Here is a 20,447-nt window from a genome sequence, read left to right as displayed (position 1 = left end):
CTAGTGTTTGGTAATAGTCCCACGTGCATGTTTGTGTTACTAAACATGCACGTCACCGCTCTTCACTGAACTCTTCGCTCTTCTTCAACGAAACACTACAGCTCGTGTCGTGACTTGCACAGTGCAATACAGTTTACAAAATGTCTGCGCCTCGTACGGTTATATGTCTTCTGAGGAACGACCTGCGTCTTCACGACAACGAGGTAATAGCACAGACTTCTACTAGCATAGAGCCGCATTTGTAACTAGCCTACTAACAAACTTCCGCCATTGTGTGTAGATTTTTGTATAATATTCTAGTCGAGATAACACCTATTAGTCATCACTTATTCATAATGAAACAACCATTTTATACATAAAATTCCCAAAATAATAAATAGGGTTCTTGTTGAGTTGGGAAACATATACATATTTAGCTAAACTCGGACGCTTATTGGGCAGCTCGTGGGCAATCGTCATAGGGGGCGTGGTTACACTAGATTCTTGTGACACGTGCCCAAGAGAATGTACCAAACCTGTTGTAGAATAAGTAAATATATGATCCAAAATGAAGTAAAAATCTTTCTTATATTTTTTTACGACGTTTGAATTTGAATAAATGAAGTAATGTGCTTTGTTTTAATTGTTTATAATTGTACTATAATTTTAGTTTAATAAGTTAAACTAATAAAGTTACAATTTTAAACGAGGATATATTTATGTTTTAATACTTAGTAAGTATAAAATTAATTTTACTTACTGTTTGTCAGTTTGAAGTATAAATCTAAAACAGCCTATTTTACTTCAACCCTACCCCCAATGTTTAAAACAATATTTGAAGAGCCCCACCTATTTGATTAATAAAATACTCTAGAGCTTGGGTAATCTCTATTTGAGAAACACTGCTGTAAATGTAATATTTTTAAATTCTAATAAAGTTCTAAAAGTTTTGTTTATGTCTATGCAAACGAGCAGTGATTTTTTGTCTTTATTTATGCAGGTGTTCTGCTGGGCTCAGAGGAATGCGGAGCACATAGTTGCCCTCTACTGCTTTGACCCACGACATTACCAGGGCACATATCACTTTAACTTTCCTAAGACAGGGCCATTTCGTTTACGCTTCCTCCTAGACAGTGTCATAGACCTGAGGGCAACGCTGAAAAAACAGGGCAGGTGAGAACACCAATACACACTTTATTTTCTTAAAGGTGAAGTAGAATGATTGAATGGGGTATTTATCCTTGTTCGGTGATGAGAAATGGACAAAAAAATGTTGGTTGGGTCTGTAAATGCCTTAGAAACTTCCTAAAAACCTTTCTTAGAAAGCTACATTAGGGTGGGGGATTTTAAACGCATGGTTTTGCACCTATGTAGTGTTTCTTCAGGCTTAACTGGCAACCTCATTATGAAGTGCAAGCACTTGATGCTGATTGGCTGCCACTCAAAAGAAGAAGCTTACACCAAGACTATATATTCTATCAAAATATTAGACTGTATTAAATGTAATATATATATTTTATAGACACTGGTGTTTATATAATGCCTACTATGTTTGCAGCACACTGTTGGTGAGACATGGAAAGCCAGAGGATGTTGTTAGTGATTTGATTAAGCAGCTGGGATCAGTCACTGCTCTGGCATTTCACGAGGAGGTGAGCTGAACCAGACAACATCACAGTCATCAGCATTGACAGACATTATTGGTCTATACTACGTAGTGAATGTTGAAGTTCATGAAGTCTGACACTTTCCATCCACTCCCTGTAGGTGGCGTCAGAGGAAAAGAATGTGGAGAAGAAGTTAAAGGAGGTCTGCTCTCAAAACAAAGTCAAAGTCCAAACTTTCTGGGGGTCTACACTTTACCACAGAGATGATCTCCCTTTCAGTCACATTAAAAGGTACGTTTTGCGGTTAATTCAGCCATTACGAACAATTAATGTATAAACTATTGATATTCTCATGCAAAATGTGTGAAATTTCTTAGAGTAAACTTACATTGGTTTGGACAATAAATAATAGTTTTAAAATATAAAAACAGTTGTCCCAGCTCATTAAAAAAAAATACAGAAAATATTTCATATAAATAGGAATGCCCTGGATTTTGTTTTCAACAAGTTAAACTTTCAAAGGACATTTTGAAAAAAGTACTGGAAACAATTTGTTTTGCAACTCCACTGTAACTTCCTGATTTATAGGGTCTGATGAGAAAATAAAGTGTCTATTATGATGCCATAACTATGACTATTCTCTTTTTACAAGGTTACCTGATATTTACACTCAGTTCAGAAAGGAAGTCGAGGGCCAGGGAAGAATAAGACCAGTGTTTTCTACTCCAGAACAGATAAAGTCTCTTCCCCCTGGACTAGAAGAAGGTCCTATCCTGACGTTTGAGGCACTTGGACAGACAGGTATCTTTACATAACTGTAGTAAAATTAAATATTTAAATCAGACTCGTCATTCAAGTCAGTACACTAACATCTTTGGCTTGATAAGAAATGACACATCCTTTAAGACAATGTTGTGCTCCAAACTAATGTTGCTTGCACAGCACCAGCAACTTTGTCACTGTGTGTCACAATTTTCTCTTTCAATGAGGTTGTTAGGTGACGTTCCTAATTCTAGTTGCCCTAGTAATAGTTATAAACGAGTAACCTTCCACCGCAGTAAATGATGAGAGATGGATGACTGCTTTACTCTTATTGATAGTCATTCCACGAAAGTCATCACCATTTGCATAAAGTTGAACTATTTCTTTGTCGAGTCACGAGACATGCCCACAGTTTTCCTGTTTGACTAACATTGTAAAGTTAAAATAATTGTGTGTAATCGAATGAATCACTGATGAATTGAGTTATTTCCTGTCTATGGTTTCAGAACCAGTGGACAACTGCCGATCTGCCTTCCCATGTCGTGGTGGAGAGACCGAGGCTCTCGCTAGACTAAAACATTACTTCTGGGAAACAGTGAGACAAATTCCTCCACAATCATTCTTCAGCTAAACAAACTGGTATTGGTTTTAATTAAATGTCCTTATTTTATCACAGAATGCCGTTGCATCTTACAAAGAGACTCGGAATGGCTTGATCGGAGTGGACTATTCCACAAAGTTTTCTTCTTGGTGAGCCTTGTTCGTTTGGCTTCAAACTAATGTTGTAATAATGCAAAAGCAAAGCATGCTGAATGATGTTGAACATCAAGGGACGCTTTCCCGGACAGGGCTTACACTATATCCAGACTTAAATGCATGTTTGAGCTGCCTTCGCTTAAAAACATCTTGCACTGACATATTTTTACAAATATTAATGCCAATGTTGTGTCTCAATGCACACCAGCATTGTTTTTTGTAAGGTTTCTTTGTAAAAACTACTTAAATATCCTTAAATTTAACTAAGGCCTAGTCCTAGATTAATCTTAACCCTGTCTGGGAAACTGCCCCTAAAAGATATTTACATGACATGACATGTTATCATACTGCTTCAGGCTTGCATTAGGGTGCATATCACCGAGGTACATCTATGACCAGATTAAAAAGTATGAGGCTGAAAGAACAGCCAACCAGAGTACATACTGGTGAGTACTGTATGTGAGATGCCGAATCAGTGCAAAAAACTAGGTGTTTAGCAACATTCCAGAATGACTCATTAAATTGTTTTTTTCCAGGGTAATATTTGAGCTTCTCTGGCGGGATTACTTCAAGTTTGTGGGTTTAAAATATGGAAACCGAATATTCCATATCAACGGTATGTCTGGATTTTTTTTTTATTAATAACATTTTGTTATTTCATTCAGTGTGTATTTTTTTATGTTTTGTGCATTCTACAGGTGCTGGTCATATAATTAGAATATCATTAAAAAGTTGATTTTTGTTCACTTAGTCCATTCACTTATATAAATTATATTCATTCATTACACACAGACTGATATACACTTACCTAAAGGAATATTAGGAACCTCTGTTCAATTTCTCATTAATGCAATTATCTAATCAACCAATCACGTGGCTTCAATGCATTTAAGGGTGTGGTCCTGGTCAAGACAATCTTCTGAACTCCAAACTGAATGTTAGAATGGGAAAGAAAGGTGATTTAAGCAATTTTGAGCGTGGCATGGTTGTTGGTGCCAGACGGGCCGGTCTGAGTATTTCACAATCTGCTCATTTACTGGGATTTTCACGTACAACCATTTCTAGGGTTTACAAAGGTGTGAAAAGGGAAAAACATCCGGTATGTGGCAGTCTTGTGGGTGAAAATGCCTTGTTGATGCTAAAGGTCAGAGGAGAATGGGCAGACTGGTTTAAGCTGATAGAAGAGCAACTTTGACTGAAATAACCACTCGTTACAAGTGAGGTGTGCAGCAAAGCATTGCGGAAGCCACAACATGCACAACCTTGAGGCGGATGGGCTAAAAAAGCAGAAGACCCCACCGGGTACCACTAATCTCCAATACAAATAGGAAAAAGAGGCTACAATTTGCGCGAGCTCACCAAAATTGGACAGTTAAAGACTGGAAAAATGTTGCCTGGTCTGATGAGTCTCGATTCTGTTGAGACATTCAGATGGTAGAGTCACTGACTGGCGTAAACACAATGAGAACATGGATCCATGATGCCTGGTTACCACTGTGTAGGCTGGTGGTGGTGGTGGTGTAATGGTGTGGGGATGTTTTCTTTGCACACTTTAGGCCCCTTAGTGCCAATTGGGCATCATTTAAATGCCACAGCCTACCTGAACATTCTTTCTGACCATGTCCATCCCTTTATGACCACCATGTACCCATCCTCTGATGACTACTTCCAGCAGGATAATGCTCCATGTCACAAAGCTCAAATCATTTTAAATTGGTTTCTTGAACATGACAATGAGTACACTGTACTAAGATGGCCCCCACAGTCCCCAGATCTCAACCCCATAGTGCATCTTTGGGATGTGGTGGAATGGGAGCTTCGTGCCCTGGATGTGCATCCCACAAATCTCCATCAATTGCAATATGCTATGCTATCAATATGGGTCAACATTTCTGAAGAATGCTTTCAGGACCTTGTTGAATCAATGATATGTACAATTAAGGCAGTTCTAAAGCCGAAAGGGGGGCAAACATAATATAAAAAGTATTTGTTTTCATTTAATTTTTTTTTTAAACGTTAATTGCTCAAAACTTTATTTATCAAAATGAATTGCCTTATGATCTAAAGGTCTGCAAGATAAGCTTGTGCCATGGAAGACAAATATGGCTCTGTTCAATGCATGGAAAGGTAATGTGACTTAAATTTTTCTTAATTTTGGAACCATGTGACCTAAAATGTAGAATCAACTGATCAACATTTCAGTGAATTATAAGATATGAACTGAAGTCTTTTTACCAATGTTTCTCAGAGGGGAAAACAGGGGTGCCATTCGTAGATGCAAACATGAGGGAGCTTGCGCTGACAGGATTCATGTCAAACAGAGGACGGCAAAATGTAGCCAGCTTTCTCACCAAAGACTTGGGTTTAGACTGGCGACTGGGTGCCGAGTGGTTTGAATACCTTTTGGTAGGAAATATTTTATATATTTGTGTGGGTGGATTAATGGTTTCTGGATTTTGGTTTGAAAAAAGTTTTGCACTTTTATTTTTTTCATGTTAGGTAGACCATGACGTCTGCAGCAACTATGGAAACTGGCTTTATAGTGCAGGAATAGGAAATGACCCACGAGAAAACAGGAAGTTCAATATGATCAAACAAGGACTAGACTATGACAGCAATGTAAGTAACAGTTTTCACATGTTTAGGCATACAGTAAACCACTTAATAAAGCATGTGAATGTTTAAAAGTATCATGCTAAAAATACTTCTGGGGCACTAATGGCTGAGTGACACAAATTGTGTTATTTTTGTAAGCGACTTTGTCTTTATTTTCCAATTGGCTTTTAAGGCTTAAGCTTACAGTATATGAATCATCATTTTATCCACCTGTCCTGGTAATTATTTACTTTTTATATATTCTTTATTCTTTATAAGCAACAGCTTCTGCGATGACCATAAATGTAAATTCAGGAAGGGGAAGTTACACGTGAGTCAGATAGAGATTATCGCAGTATGATAAGACTTCTGTAGCATTTTCTTCTTAAAAGACACAAACTTAAATCTCTCTATAAATTCTTAAACAGGAAATATTTTTTAATTGTGTCTATCTCCTCATTCTTTTGTATCTGTTTAGGGGGATTATGTCAGACTTTGGGTTCCAGAGCTTCAAGGTATTAAAGGTGGGGATGCGCACACCCCCTGGACCCTCAGCAACGCATCGCTTGCACATGCCCAGGTATTTCTCAATCAAACGTACCCCTCCCCGATTGTCATAGCACCTGAGTGGAGTCGTCATGTCAACAGTAAAGCAGTAAGATTTCAATTAACTAAAATAAAGATTCATCATTAACAAATTAAGGAAGCATGCATGTATGGTTAATATTGTAAAACATAATTTATTTTATAGTCTGGTGCACCATCAGCAAAAGGGAAGAAGGGTCCTTCTAACACACCAAGGCAACACAGAGACAGAGGCATTGACTTTTATTTCTCCAAGAATAAACATTAGGAGCAGTAATGCTTCTAAGTAAGCTTCTGGTAAGGTCACAGGTTACAATGTGGAAGTGGAAATGAAAATGAAAACTAGTTGTGTGCTTTCTGTTACCCTCTAAATGCCAACAACTACCTCTTCTGTGTAGTGCATTGCAATAATTTCCATGTAACTGTGTATCATATATATTATTTTAAATACAGAATCGTGCTGCAACTTTTGTAATGTACCTGCAGATGTCATGGTTTAATGGAGTACCGTATGATGTTTTTTTCTTTGCTGTTTATTGGGTTAAACTTAAAAAGGGAAAGAGCTGGGGTTTTGGGGTTTTCTTGCATGAACCCATGTTCTGTATGTGTTTAAATAATGTACACATTTTGCCTGCCATCTTCATGTATTGAGAAAAGGGAAGTGGGTAGTGATGACTGTTTCAGTTGAAAAACGAGGGAAAAGCTGTTAGAGACAGCTGTATCAGACCCATGATTGCTGCGCAGGCAGATGGACATGTATCTATTAATATGTGTGTGGGGGTGTTATTAGAAATATGCAATATTTTGCACTATTTGTAGGTCACAAATAAAATACACGTTAACTTCTTTGTACAAAGGGTCACGTGTTCTTGCTTCTTTTTGCACCATCAGATCACGAATCATCAAGTTTTGCACAAGTCATTGGTCCAGTGCATAAAGAACAATTTGAGTATAATTTACATTTTTATTTAATTTCGTATGCTTTGCCGCACTAAAGTCATTTTTAGTGATTAACTGTATTGTTTTCTACATTAAATCATCCTACATAATGTAAAGAGCATCCTATATACCTTGATATTTTTAATATTGAATGAATGAGTAAGAACACGTCAAAGATTGAAATCAAATTTTGATTCGACGATAAGATTATTACACTTTGGGCTAAATTATAGACAGGGTCACAAATGCTTAAAAATGAACACTTAGCTTTTTTATATAATACTTAAAAAAACTCCTTAAAAAGACACGGCAGCAAAAAATGTATCTGCCAAATTTTATCTGTGTATTTTAGGCCACGCCTCTCAACAGCCGCCAGCTTTCTGAAACTGCTAGAACGCAGATTGGAAAAGTTGAGGAAATTGCCCATATTTGGTGTGGAGGTTGGACACTTGTGAACAGGCCTGAGATCTGTTTGACAGATCTTACTACAACGCACAAAGTCCTATCAGCTGGTCCCGAAACAGTTAAACTCCACCCCTTTTATGTTAACCGTTCTCAGCCGTGAATCCATTGGTTGTTGGTGTATTTCGTCACTCGTCTGACTGAGGTTTTTGCGAAACATTTCCTCTTGACTGTAAAAACGAGGTAAACATATTACACAGTTTTGTTCTAAGTAGTGTACTAAAATAGTTACGATAGTTTTTTTTATTTCTATCAGTTCGTCGGTAGTTTTAGGAAATGACATTTTAAGAGGCACGTTTTCTCCTTGCCAAGGAGTCAGGCGTGGAGATTTAACTTTACAGCAACTTCCGCGGATAGCCTAATATCGAGATTTTGCCCACAACTATGGCATCAAATTTAAGTATCGACTATAATGCGATTCCAGTAACGGCTTTAAACTGCAACCTCCGAAAGAAATTGGGATTGTACTTGAACCCCCAAAACACAGTGGCTTCAGATTGGAGGACAATCGCAGAAATGATGGACTTCACATACCTGGAGATAAAAAATTTCGAGAAAAGAGACTGTCCCTTCGAGAAGGTTTTAACAGAATGGGAAACACGTCCGGATGCCACAGTTGCAAATTTACTGTCAATTTTGGAAAAAGCTGAAAGGAAGGATGTTGTTTCAGACCTGAGTGACATTATAGGTATCGCACACATATCTGATCAAAAATAGATTTACTAGGAAGAAACTAAGATATTACCTTACATCTTTATAACCCAAATATTTAATGACGAAAGACCCTCATATTGTTAAAAATTGACTAATGTATCACCACTATGAGGAAGTGACTAATGCATTTAATTTGTAATTTATTCGTTGTGTTTGCACAGATGAAGACTGCAGAAAGCATGTAGAAAGACAACAGAAAATGCCTGTCCAGGTCCCTGTTGTGGACAGTTGTGGTCCCCGGACCCTGGAGCGAGACGGCATTACTGTGTACGATGATCCACAAGGTATGCGACTAACCCCATTTTATCTTTAACACACTACTTGAATATCACTTTCACTTCCTTGAGTTTTTTTCTAAAAGCAAATAATCATTATTCTTGTTTGTGTCATTTTAACAGGCATAACACCGGAGACCTTTGATGCATTCATTTGCTACTGTCAGAATGACTTCCAGTTCGTTCATGAAATGATCAGACAGTTAGAACAGGCCGAGTACAATCTGAAGCTGTGTGTGTTTGACAGAGACGTCCTTCCTGGTACATGTGTGTGGACCATCACAAGTGAGCTCATAGAAAGAAGGTTAGTCTGTTTGGGGTTGTGTATACTACTACTACTACTGCTGCTGCTAATAATAATAATGCATTTTATTTAGAGGTGCCTTTCAAAACACCCATGGACACCTTAACAGAATAACACAAAATATAATCATAACAACATCAGATCAACATTAAGATAACCCATGAGTTAAAATGAATCATAAAGCTATATACTCTCCTGCATAAAGTTTTAAATGTAAATATTTCTCTTACAAAAGTGCATTTATTTATCCCTCTGGAGCCGTGTGGATTACTTTTGCGAAGGATGTATGCACATTTTTGGTGCATGAAGGAGCTGCACCCTATATTCATCATATATTTAGATTAGGTTTTTTAAAGCAACACCAAAGAGGTTTTTTTACCTTAAAATAAGGTTTCCAAAAAAGTTTCAGTCGTTCATCCACTCGAAACAGGGTGAACGGCACTTTCACATTCGCTTGCTTTTCGCTTTTTTACTCTATCGGCCAAAACCGCACTAAAGAAGTTTCCAACCGTCGGGTCGCAGTCCTGTAGTTCGAGTGAAAACTACAAAAACTTGCTTTACGGCAGACCTACAATCCAATCAGAGCCAGCTTTGCTGCAGTAGGCTAAATTATTTACGACAGTGGTAATGGACACCTCTGCTTCCAACCTGTAGGGGGAGCAAAGAGCAAAAACTCTTTAGTGTAGCTTTAAAAATATCTGAATATTCGTTTGTATGAGAAAGGATGGACATATGTTACTTGGATGGCTTGAGAGTGAGAAAATAGTGGGGTAATTTTCATTTTTGGCCGAACTATCCCTTTAAAAGAAAAAATAGCGATGACGGGGCCAAGCACTAAGCCACCGTCCCTACATTTTAACCATCCAGAAAACAATGCACGGTGGTGACCTGCATTTAAGTGGTAAATAATATCAGTGGATCATTTTAATGTTGGACTGTACGTAAAACTAACCCTACCACAGTAACCCTCGCCACATATGTTTGTGGTTTTGCTTTACGCCTACTAGCTGACATCTCTCTGACAAATTTAGTCTGTACTAAATTTCATGACATTTAAGCATTCCCAGAACCTTAAATACAAATAAAGATAATGTTAAAGTTTGATACGTTGCTATTAGATTAGATAGATTAGATTACTATTAGATAGTTTTTTTTGTTGTTGTACAGGATTATAAAGCGAAATTTAAAATGCACACAAGAGGATGCGCACTCCAAAAATATAGAAAATAAAGAATACATCATTTCACACATACTAACATAAATTCTATCAGTCATGGCAACACTTTATAAGATTTCAGTAAGCCTTTTACAGTTTTACATCAGCTATGTCTTGGGTACAGTAAATACCTTTTTTTTTGTAAATACCTTGTTAAAGTTTGTTGAAATGGACACACTTCCTGATGCCAGTTGGTGGCGCTATGACTGGGACTCACAATACCCATATCATCAATAGGATCAGACCCAATGACCAAACATACACCCCAAGTTGTATTGGAATCAGACAGTGTATGCGTTAGATATGAGAGACGTTTCCAGTTTCTCTGATTTTGCAAACATTTTTGCTTCGTCATGGCATCAGTGGTCAGGATGTCAACAATCTCTTCATCTTCAAGCATCTTTAATGTCTTGGTATCAAGTTCATGCACTTTTTGCAAAATTCAAGATAGACCACTTCCTGTGGGTCGAAGCTAATGGAGAGTGTTTTGGTTGATGAGAACAGTCTATATACCAAGTTTTGCAGATGTGCATTCATGTATGTATGAAAAATGCACCAAGTCTTACCCGTTACACGCCTGTCTTTGCCCGGGCCTAATATGTGACAACTGACGTGTGCCAATTTTCTGTTTATTTTTAGCATGCTATCGGCCCTAAAATAAAATGAATGGTTAAAAAAATCTTTGGATGAACAATAGAGCGTCGCACCTCAGTATATGGGGCCTTAAAAGACAATTACTTCTGCGTATATACTGTATTGTGAAAGAGTGCACTAGCGACGAGGACATGACGTAACAGGGGAAACGGATGAAGATATAAGAGTTGAAGATCTCCCCATAAAGATATGAAACAAACTAACTAAAATATACATTTTTTTTATATGTTACACCTTAGATGTAAAAGAATGGTGGTTGTAATTTCTGATGACTATCTGGACAGCGATGCCTGTGACTTTCAGACAAAGTTTGCATTAAGCCTTTGTCCAGGTACAAGTTCCTTAATATTTATTGAATTGCATTTACAATTTTTTATTATTATTTTGTAAGCACTTGCCTTATTTGAACCATTGGACTCTGTACAGTAGTTTTTCTGTGACCCTGTATGTGATAGCCATCATAAACTGTCATCATCTTGATTATGCGATTTCACTCATTGATTTCAATCTTTGTCAATATTAAAGATATCAAGGTTATATTTTCAGACAATGTTCTTTACATTATGTACATTATGTAGGTTAAATCACAAAACAGTGACTTTAGCTGGGTTATCACAGACAGGGTCACGTATATATTCTTTTTGTTTTAATTTACTGTATTGTAATAGATAATAATGCATAAAAATTATAATGCATGTGTACAGTGAAAAACGTTCTTATTATAGACAGATCATACTATTTTTTTACTTAATATCTGTATCTGATACAGGGGCCCGCTCCAAACGTCTAATCCCTGTGGTGTACAAGTCCATGAAGAGACCTTTCCCAAGCATTCTCCGTTTCCTGACCATCTGTGATTACACCAGACCCTGCACGCAGGGCTGGTTCTGGAAACGTCTTGCCAAGGCACTATCACTCCCCTAAACATTTTCATAGACACTGTCTGCCTTTTTGGTCATCCCTCAGTAAAGCACACTCTTCTTGGGGGAGGATAAAGGGAAAATACCTCATTGTGAAAAATACCTGTTGCTCAATTGGAGAGTTTCTCAGATTCAATAGTGGGTCTGCAGTTTCAGCATTTCAATAAGGGTACTTTTTATGGTATTTAAATGAACCCTAATATAAAGTTCTCTCAATTTTCTAAAGATATGTAAATGGGCTTTTATACTTCTGTGTTTTAAAACTGTAATTGTTGTTTGCAACATGCAAAATTGTCATTTTGTAAGAAATCAATACATGCTATTTTATTTTAGTATTTTTGATGTGTAAACTGACTATACATAATCACACCAATTTCACTTTAAATGCGAAATTAAGTGCACTTTCTTCTGCCGTTCATACTGGGAATGTTTTGTGTTATAAATTATTACAATATACAAATATTTTATATTATAGACTATTATTAAATGTTTCTTGGTATAGTAGCAGGAAAACACAAATTAATAGTCATAGTTTGTTAACCATCTCCTTTGTCAACATGTTTTTATCACAGAGTAGATGGTGGCTTTTAACCTATCAAATGTGATCGTTTCCTGATTATTTGACATGTTTTATAAAGGTCTGGTTGTTTGTCAAATTCGTTTTTCAGTATTAAATTCGTGTTTAAAGATTTTCCCATTTTGTTTACAATTGTTCAACTGTTGCATGGTGCAACAAATAGAGCACATGTCTTAAAAAATTTGAATTTTTGTCACAAATGTACCTGTTTGTTAAAGTTCAGTGTAAATGTTGTTATTCACGGCATACATTATATGCATTTTATTTGTATATGATCACAAATATTCACCTATTGATTTTGATACAAAGACTAAAGATACTATGGACAATATTTTTTTATTGTGCATTAACAATGCAATTATAATAAGGCAAAAACATAATTTAAGTAAATAACAATCTCAACGAACAAAGCACTGCTTTAAAGGTGCAGTGTGTAAATTTTAGTGGCATCTAGTGGTGAGGTTGCGAATTGCAACCAGTGGCTTAGTTAACTGCTCACCTCTCGCTTTTAAAACGCATAGAGAAGCTACAGTAGCCGCCAGCAGACAAATATGTCATCTTCGGAGACAGCTTCGTAAAAAAAAGTTTGTCCCTTAAGGGCTTCTGTAGAAACCTGGCGGCACAAAATGGAGACTTCCATGTAAGTGGACCCTCAGTGTATGTAGATAAAAATGTCTCAATCTAAGGTAATAAAAACATAAGGGTTCATTATAAAAGGTCTTTATACACCCCTGATAATATGGTTTTGTATATTAGCTTGCATTTCTGTCAAGAGATCATTCTAAGAATTACACACTGCACTTTAAAGGAAAGCTAAAAACATAAATAAAAAACTTTGACATCAGGGTCTTCTAAAAGTTTAAAGTAATCCTCTTCCACTTTTAATTTGACTCTAGTTAAAAATGTATCATAAATTCAATAAAACCCATGGGCTTTATTTTCATATGAATATATGAATGTAAAATTTCTCCATTATAGACAAATTATTTAAATGGATAGTTCACTTTAAAATGAAAATTCCGCCATCATTTCCTCATCCTCATGTTGTTCTAAACCTGTGTGAATTAATTTTTTCTGATTACAACAAAAGAAGATATTTTGAGAAATTATAGTAAGATAGTCACCATTGACTTCCATAGTAGGAATAAAAAAATGTAATGGAATTTAATGGGTACCATCAACTATCAAAATATTTTCTTCATCATTTATCACAATACTTTCAAAATATTTTTTTTCCTACTATGGAAGTCAAATGTCACTTTCTGTGTGTGTTTACCATCATTTCTCAAAATATCTTCTTTTGTGTTCATCAGAAACCTGTGCATACAGGTTTAGAACAACATGAGGATAAGTAAATGATGACAGAATTTTCATTTTAAAGTGAACTATCTCTTTAATAGAAATTGAATGTGTTTATCTTTCAGTAGTGTACCAAAAAGTATATAATTTTTAGAAAACTGATATATTAGAACAATTGTAATGTTGTTTCAATTTCAAAATCACAGAAATTATGGTGATCAATGTTAAATTTATATCTCAACATTTCTAAAAATAGATAGACAATATATTTGAGGCATGAAACAATACTTTGTGATAATAAAAGTACTAGTTGTAATGTACTTTTTATTCCACAAGATGGCAACACAAGAATCCAGAATTTGTATTGTACGGCCCTACATTTTTAATATCCTGATTTGAAGTGATAAAAAGTTTGCATTTGTTTTGACTACTTTGTTATTTGTTTCAATATATTATATAAAAATATTGTGGTTAATATTCATTTTATTGCTACTCATATAGCTGATCAATATGGGCTTTCCTCAAATAGTCCATATCAGAGTTCTGTTATTTAAAAGAATAATATATATATATATATATATATATATATATATATATATATATATATATATATATATATATATATATATATATATATATATATATATATATATATATATTAACAGTTTTACTATATACCCATTAACTGAAATAAGTAAGATATTTAAGTGGAAGCTATGGTTAGCAGCATAGTAAATATTGTGATAATTACACACCCAAGATGGCCGCTTATCGCGACCGTTAGTGTGCAGTGCAGGAATGCGGTGGGCGGGGCTTTCGGGCGCTGGTGGCAAACTTTGGGAATGATAGAAAAGGCTGAAGATAATCGCGGAGAGAAGGTGTAATGCTAGTTTTGCGGACTGGAATATCATTTATACTGTAAGCACCAGACTGTAGTGTTTGGATTCAGCAGGATCCACATAAAGGTACGCAATTCTAAGACATGTCGGAGGACGTGAACTCTGTGCTACCTTGGTCCATCAACAAGGATGACTATGAGCTGCAGGAGGTTATCGGTAAGTGTTTCTTGATATGATAGCCATAAATGTACGGCATTGTATGCATTTAGAAACGAGTGTAATTTATTTAAAAAGTGACGCGTGAAACTAGCTGTGGTTGGTAAATTGGGAGCTAACAGTAACGTTATATATGTATAGCAGCGATTAAATGATGAACATGGGTATTTATTGGACACATAAGCATATAGTTATAACGAGCGCGTGGTAGTGGATTTCAAAGCTCAATAAGTCTAAAAGCTCGACACTTGGTCGTGTAATCCTCAAAATAAGTTTAATAGGTGCCTGTAAAGTACTTATAATCTCCACTTGAGTTGTCAAGCTTGTCACGTATACCAATTTCAACTTAGTTAACTATTTCGCCCCCTAAGTAAATTTTAGCAAGTGCAGGGTGAGGTTTAAAGACACACACGTGCATAGTTGGCTGACATGGTTGGGTAACATTTTGAGACAGTTGTCAGAAATCTTACAGCTCAATTACCCTGCGCGCGACAACGCCTTTCATTCTGCTGATAAGACCGAGCACGTGCATTGACGCTCCCCTTCTTCAGTCCCCTTCTTTTATGGTCTTTATTATTAATCTAATTTAAGTTTTTTTTTTAAACGAATTTATGTATTAACCCTAGCTGATTAACATAAAACATGTTGGGGTGATACACAATACAGTGTGTATATGTGTCTACTGTGTCTTTTAAATATTAGTTAACATCGTATTATGAAAGTATCACCCCCTTTTACAGTATTACTTCATATGTGTTTACTTCACAGATGATTATGGATTGAGAACATGTGCTTATTTTAGAACAGAATCATATGTCAGACCCATGCAGACCCCATTTTCATTGTGGGGCACAAAGACCCATACACGGTACAGTGTGTGATGTCATAACCCACAAACTTCTTTCGGTCTATGAATGTTGAGGTCAACGTTAACATAGTTTTTAAAACATTTTAAAGTAATTTTTATGATTAGTTAAGCGCAGGTTTCAGAATTTTTACATCAATTACAAAAAAGTCTTAAATGTGAGCACAAAAATTTAATACAATTATTTTCCCTTTTTTGGCAATTATTGCTTCTGGTTTGTGTATTTTAATTCACAGAATTCCTACAAAGTATGTTGTCTCCTAAAAACTGATGCCTGGGCTCATAAAATAGAAACAGATGATTCAATATATTGGTAACAATAAATGCGTTCTCTGAGAAAATAACATTTTAATTTTTGACTGAAAATATCACATCCATAACGCTAGAGGCTCTCGGCCAATGGCGTTGGTCTGGGGCGGGACTACATGCTTGCAATTTATGGTGCTTTTCCATTGCATAGTACCCCACAGTTTAGTTTAGTTTGGGTCGGGTCAGCTCACCTCACTTTGGCGTGGTTAGCTTTTCCATCGAGTTTAGTATCACTTCGGAGTGGGAGGGATTATAGGCGTGTCGTTAAATTTACGCTGCCTACTGCTGTGACATCATACAAGTGAGAGCGTTGCTGTACATTCCCATACATTCATTTATTTCTCAGTCTGCCACAAAATTAAAATTGGCCACCACAAATTGATGTTTGCACATCGCGTTTATAACTACCTCTGTCTCACATGACAGTTTCTGTTCAAACACCCGACCCGTGGCGTCAGTCGACGGCGCTCCGCTGAGCCTCATTCAAGTTGCATTTAAGCATATATAATGCGGACGTGCACGTCGCGAATGTGCCGCCACAAACTGCAAGTCTGGAAAAAACTGTTATGGTGTCCCGGATTCTCAACCTGCAGATGTTTTTCATTGCTAAAAGGGTGTTTGGAAACTTATAGCAGAACACAGATAACAACATGTTTGCTTGAGACAGAGCAAGCTAGCAGTAAGCTAAAGCTAATATTTACATTATAGCGATGACGTGACGATTCTCTCAGACCAATCAGTGATCTACAGTGTTTTCGCGTCACGTTTGGTATCAGCTCGGGTCGCTTGGAACCCCAACCGAGGTGGTACGAAAAAAAGTATCGGGTACTACGTACTGCACCCAATGGAAAAGCTCCCAAAAGTAAGCTGACCCGACCCAAACTAAACTAAACCGTGGGGTACTATGCAATGGAAAAGCGCCATTAGTGTGCCGCATAAATGACTTTAAACAATTAATTAAAGGAATAGTCAATTTTCTTAAAAGAAAAATCCAGATAATTTACTCACCACCATGTCATCCAAAATGTTGATGTCTTTCTTTGTTCAGTCCAGAAGAAATTATGTTTTTTGAGGGAAAACATTGCAGGATTTTTCTCATTTTAATGGACTTTAATAGAGCCCAACATTTAATACTTAACTCAACACTTTCAAGTGTGTTGAAAGAGGACCATTCCTACGTTGTTGTATGTCAACTGATACTTATTAATGTCTTTGTGTCAGTTTATTGTTTACAATGGTCCGCAAATGTGCGTTTTATATATGTAACACGTGACCTCCCTAAGTCACTACGCATTTACATTAGGTCACGCTGGACCGGACCTAGACAAAACGTTGTGGTTTAAACGTACATATTTTTTTTTTTCTTGTCAAAAATGACAATTGTATTGCTAGATAAGACCCTTATGCCTCGTTTGGGATCGTTTAGAGTCCTTTGAAACTCCGTTAAGTGTTGAGTTAAGTATTAAATGTTGGGCTCTATTAAAGTCCATTAAAATGAGAAAAATCCTGCAATGTTTTCCTCAAAAAACATAACTTCTTCTCGACTGAACAAAGAAAGACATCAACATTTTGGATGACATGGTGATGAGTAAATTATCTAGATTTTTCTTTTAGGAAAATGGACTATTCCTTTAATCCGGAAATTAAAATCTATTTGTCATTTTCAAATCTGTCTGACTGTCTTCACTTAACATTGCTGAATAATGTTGGTGTCCCTGACCGAGGAACTATTAGAAACATTCTGCTTAAAATACCCTACATTTCCCAACTGTACCATTGGTGTGGCAATAAAAACTGTGTAATATGCTATAATTCGTTTTGATGATCCACGACCCTGTTGGTTTTACAACCATTCAATATAGCTGCACTATAGGGGTTATCAAAAATCTGCTTCGTTGGCAATTTCTGCGCCCATGTGTTCCCTTCATTCTCGAAGAGCTTTATTGTCGGTATTGTTTTGGTTACTGGTTGATTTAATCTTGTTACATCCCAGGGTTTAAGCATGCTATTGCTTCCGTGCTCAGCTGCAGGAGTGCTGGAAATCTCATCAGATGCCTTACATACTTATTTCCAGGTCTTTAGACCCCAATGGGAGGATACTGAAACACAACTTTGTACTTGTTTCATGTTAAAGTGAGGGTTTACTTGTTTTTAAGGGCCTGCCACAAGAACTATTCATTATTTTAAGTTTAAAATGAGAGTAGAAATATTCTACGTAGTTGAAGTTAAAGTTACAGTGGTTCCTGGAAACAAATTGCTGTTGCCTAATATCAACAAATGAGTAAAATTAAGACATTCATGCAGGTAAACAACGATTTGAATGTAAGTGGTTATTGCTTAAAGTGTGTAAATGTTAGAGAGAGATTGTGTGTGTGAGAGAGAGAGAGCGAGCGAGAGAGAGACACTGGTCAAACCTGTCTTACTGTTGCCTTTCAGCTGTTATGCCGCCTTTGACTCATCCACTCAAAAGTATCCCACACCTTAAACATTTCGATATGTCATGAAACAATATCATCGTTCTTATCAATATTTGTTTAACCTGGTTGAAATGACTTTGATTTCTTTACTTCAATTAAGTGTGGCCTTTTATAATTAGTCTCTACTTTAAACGGGTATAAAGCCTTTTTGTAACTCTTTGTTAAGTACCAACCTACATCGTTTCTACTCCGTTATTGAAACCTCTCAAATTCCTTGAAAGATTTCGATATTACACTCAAATTCCTGGATGCACTCTTTGTATATCTCCCTGTGTGGATAGTTTATCCCCTCTAGCGTGCACCTATAATTGCATCTCAGTAAGAAACCTGGCATGTGATGTGACATGCCAAAACAGGAGTTTAGACTAGGTCTGAGTTTGATTATAGACCCGCTGCAGTTTTGGACATCTAATCTTCTGTGTTTACTTCACATTCTGTAAAGTAACTACACTTTAATTTGCTTGTACATGATGTTCCAGGCCTTATTCGATCAATATTTCATCAAATTTCTAGTTAAATATGTTTTTTTTTCCGAAGCCAAAATGCAACTGAATTGGTTTTTTCAACATCATGCATAACTTGTCAACTGTTGCGATCCATGTGGCTGCTAAATAAAAGGTTGTGGGTTTGATCCAGAACATAGGTGATTCGGGAATTGGAAAGCTGTAATCGTACTGTAATCCTTTCAGCTAAATAATCGGTGGCTCCGTGAGGGCTGCTGTTCAATTCAAGCTACTTTGAATAAGTGTCCGCTATGTAGCAAACAGAAACGTCGCATGCAAACTTTATAGGCAGCTTCGTGTATTTCGCATGAAAGCGTAAAGCCTTATGTGGGGTTGTTCAATTCGCGTAAAGGAATAATCAACCCCAAAATGAAATACTGTCATCATTTACTTTCCTTCAAACCTGTATACATTTCTTTGTTCTGAACACAAAGGAAGGTATTTTGCACCTTTGACTTCCATAGTAGAAAAAAAAACATGAAGGGCAAGTCAGTTTGGTTACAAACATTGGTCGAAATATTTTCCTTTGTGTTCAGCAGAACAAAGAAATTCATATTGGTTTGTAATAACTTTAGGGTGAGTAAATAATGACAATATTTTCATATTTGGGTGAACTATCCCTTTAAAACAAGAAACTCAAAAATAATGCTCAAAATAACAAATAATATGAGATCAAATTAGATTCAAATCCTTGAAAGGTTGTGAATCTGGGGAAAAAATATAAGGCCCTGGGAAGTTTTTGAAAATATACATGCATAGATACAATGAAAGTGCTTGAATCTATTTTAGGCAAGAAGTTTTATCTGTGTAGTGTAGGCTAATGCCATAAAATTCTAGACTTTTTAAGCACATGTGCTGAACTCTTCGCTTTAAATGCTTATATCTTCTGTATGCAAATGTTGATTCATACCAAAATGCTTTTTTGCATAGTTGTGTTTGACACATGAAAACGTCTCTGGTTACGTATGTAACTGTTGTTCCCTGAGAAGGGAATGAGACGCTGCGTCTCCCTTGCCATACTTTCTGTGTCCCTGTAACTCCGTGTTTGGCAATATTTCAGGTAGCGATCTACTTCCTGGCTCCCGCGTCACCCTGTCTTTGTTAAGTTTCACCATTGGTTGAATTTGATATTGACATTCAGACGCACTTACCCTTGGAGGGGCCCCAAAGTGGCGACGCAGCGCGAGTTCCCTCGAAAGGGAATTGTAACAATGTATCTTAAAAAGTAACACAATTTAACCTTGCTCTCACTTGAAATGTGTCCCCACATTTAGTCCTTGAATTTGGGGTTATTGGACCTGGAAAGTCCTTGAAAGGTCCTTGAATTTGAAGTTAACTAAGGTGTGGGAACCCTTTTAGATATTTTAGTAAACGGAGGTTAAAGTGTTAATCATATATCAGTAACGCACCGATTAGAGCTATCAAAATAGCTTCAGTCCTAAATATCCTGCTTCATGAATTGACCAAGTCAAAGCCTTGATTTACATTCACAGGACAGTTTTATAAGCATAGATCAGCCTATAGTAGCTAATAAAAATGTTTTTACTAGTGCTTGTAAAACTAATGTCATAACTGCGTTTGCTTATACATGGTG

The 20,447-nt window shown here is 36.5% G+C and overlaps 3 protein-coding genes across 5 annotated transcripts in view; all 3 read left to right on the top strand.

The window, feature by feature from the left end:
* Positions 1 to 8: 8 nt before the first annotated feature.
* cry-dash (cryptochrome DASH) lies at positions 9 to 7,139 on the top strand. 2 transcript variants are annotated; one of them, XM_065258115.2, is made up of 14 exons: positions 9 to 203; positions 980 to 1,152; positions 1,538 to 1,631; positions 1,747 to 1,877; positions 2,239 to 2,387; positions 2,855 to 2,943; positions 3,025 to 3,098; positions 3,461 to 3,550; positions 3,641 to 3,720; positions 5,172 to 5,231; positions 5,353 to 5,510; positions 5,604 to 5,723; positions 6,178 to 6,354; positions 6,451 to 7,138. In XM_065258115.2, the coding sequence occupies exons 1-14, from the start codon at positions 141 to 143 to the stop codon at positions 6,550 to 6,552; spliced, it is 1,560 nt and encodes a 519-aa protein (XP_065114187.1). In that variant the 5' UTR covers positions 9 to 140; the 3' UTR covers positions 6,553 to 7,138. The 2 variants fall into 2 exon arrangements, with proteins under 2 accessions (XP_065114187.1, XP_065114188.1); XM_065258116.2 differs by lacking the exon at positions 5,172 to 5,231 and having other exon boundaries at positions 6,451 to 7,139.
* Positions 7,140 to 7,807: 668 nt separating this feature from the next.
* On the top strand, positions 7,808 to 12,460 carry myd88 (MYD88 innate immune signal transduction adaptor). The gene is made up of 5 exons (XM_065258118.1): positions 7,808 to 8,373; positions 8,561 to 8,683; positions 8,798 to 8,978; positions 11,088 to 11,179; positions 11,618 to 12,460. Exons 1-5 carry the CDS (start codon positions 8,070 to 8,072, stop codon positions 11,770 to 11,772), a joined length of 855 nt encoding a protein of 284 aa, XP_065114190.1. The 5' UTR covers positions 7,808 to 8,069; the 3' UTR covers positions 11,773 to 12,460.
* Positions 12,461 to 14,460: 2,000 nt separating this feature from the next.
* oxsr1b (oxidative stress responsive kinase 1b) overlaps positions 14,461 to 20,447 on the top strand; it is a 56,181-nt gene continuing 50,194 nt past the window's right edge. The window contains exon 1 of one of the 2 annotated variants that reach the window (XM_065258112.1): positions 14,461 to 14,699. In XM_065258112.1, the coding sequence (XP_065114184.1) occupies positions 14,627 to 14,699 (73 nt within the window). In that variant the 5' untranslated portion in view covers positions 14,461 to 14,626. The remainder of the gene's footprint in view (positions 14,700 to 20,447) is intronic. The other variant, XM_065258113.1, reaches the window with a different exon arrangement.

The sequence above is a fragment of the Paramisgurnus dabryanus genome, chromosome 22 (genome assembly GCF_030506205.2).
Source record: "Paramisgurnus dabryanus chromosome 22, PD_genome_1.1, whole genome shotgun sequence".
NCBI classification, from domain to species: Eukaryota; Metazoa; Chordata; class Actinopteri; order Cypriniformes; family Cobitidae; genus Paramisgurnus; species Paramisgurnus dabryanus.
Note: the sequence above shows the minus strand (reverse complement) of the source record. Positions and strands in the feature narration are given on the sequence as shown.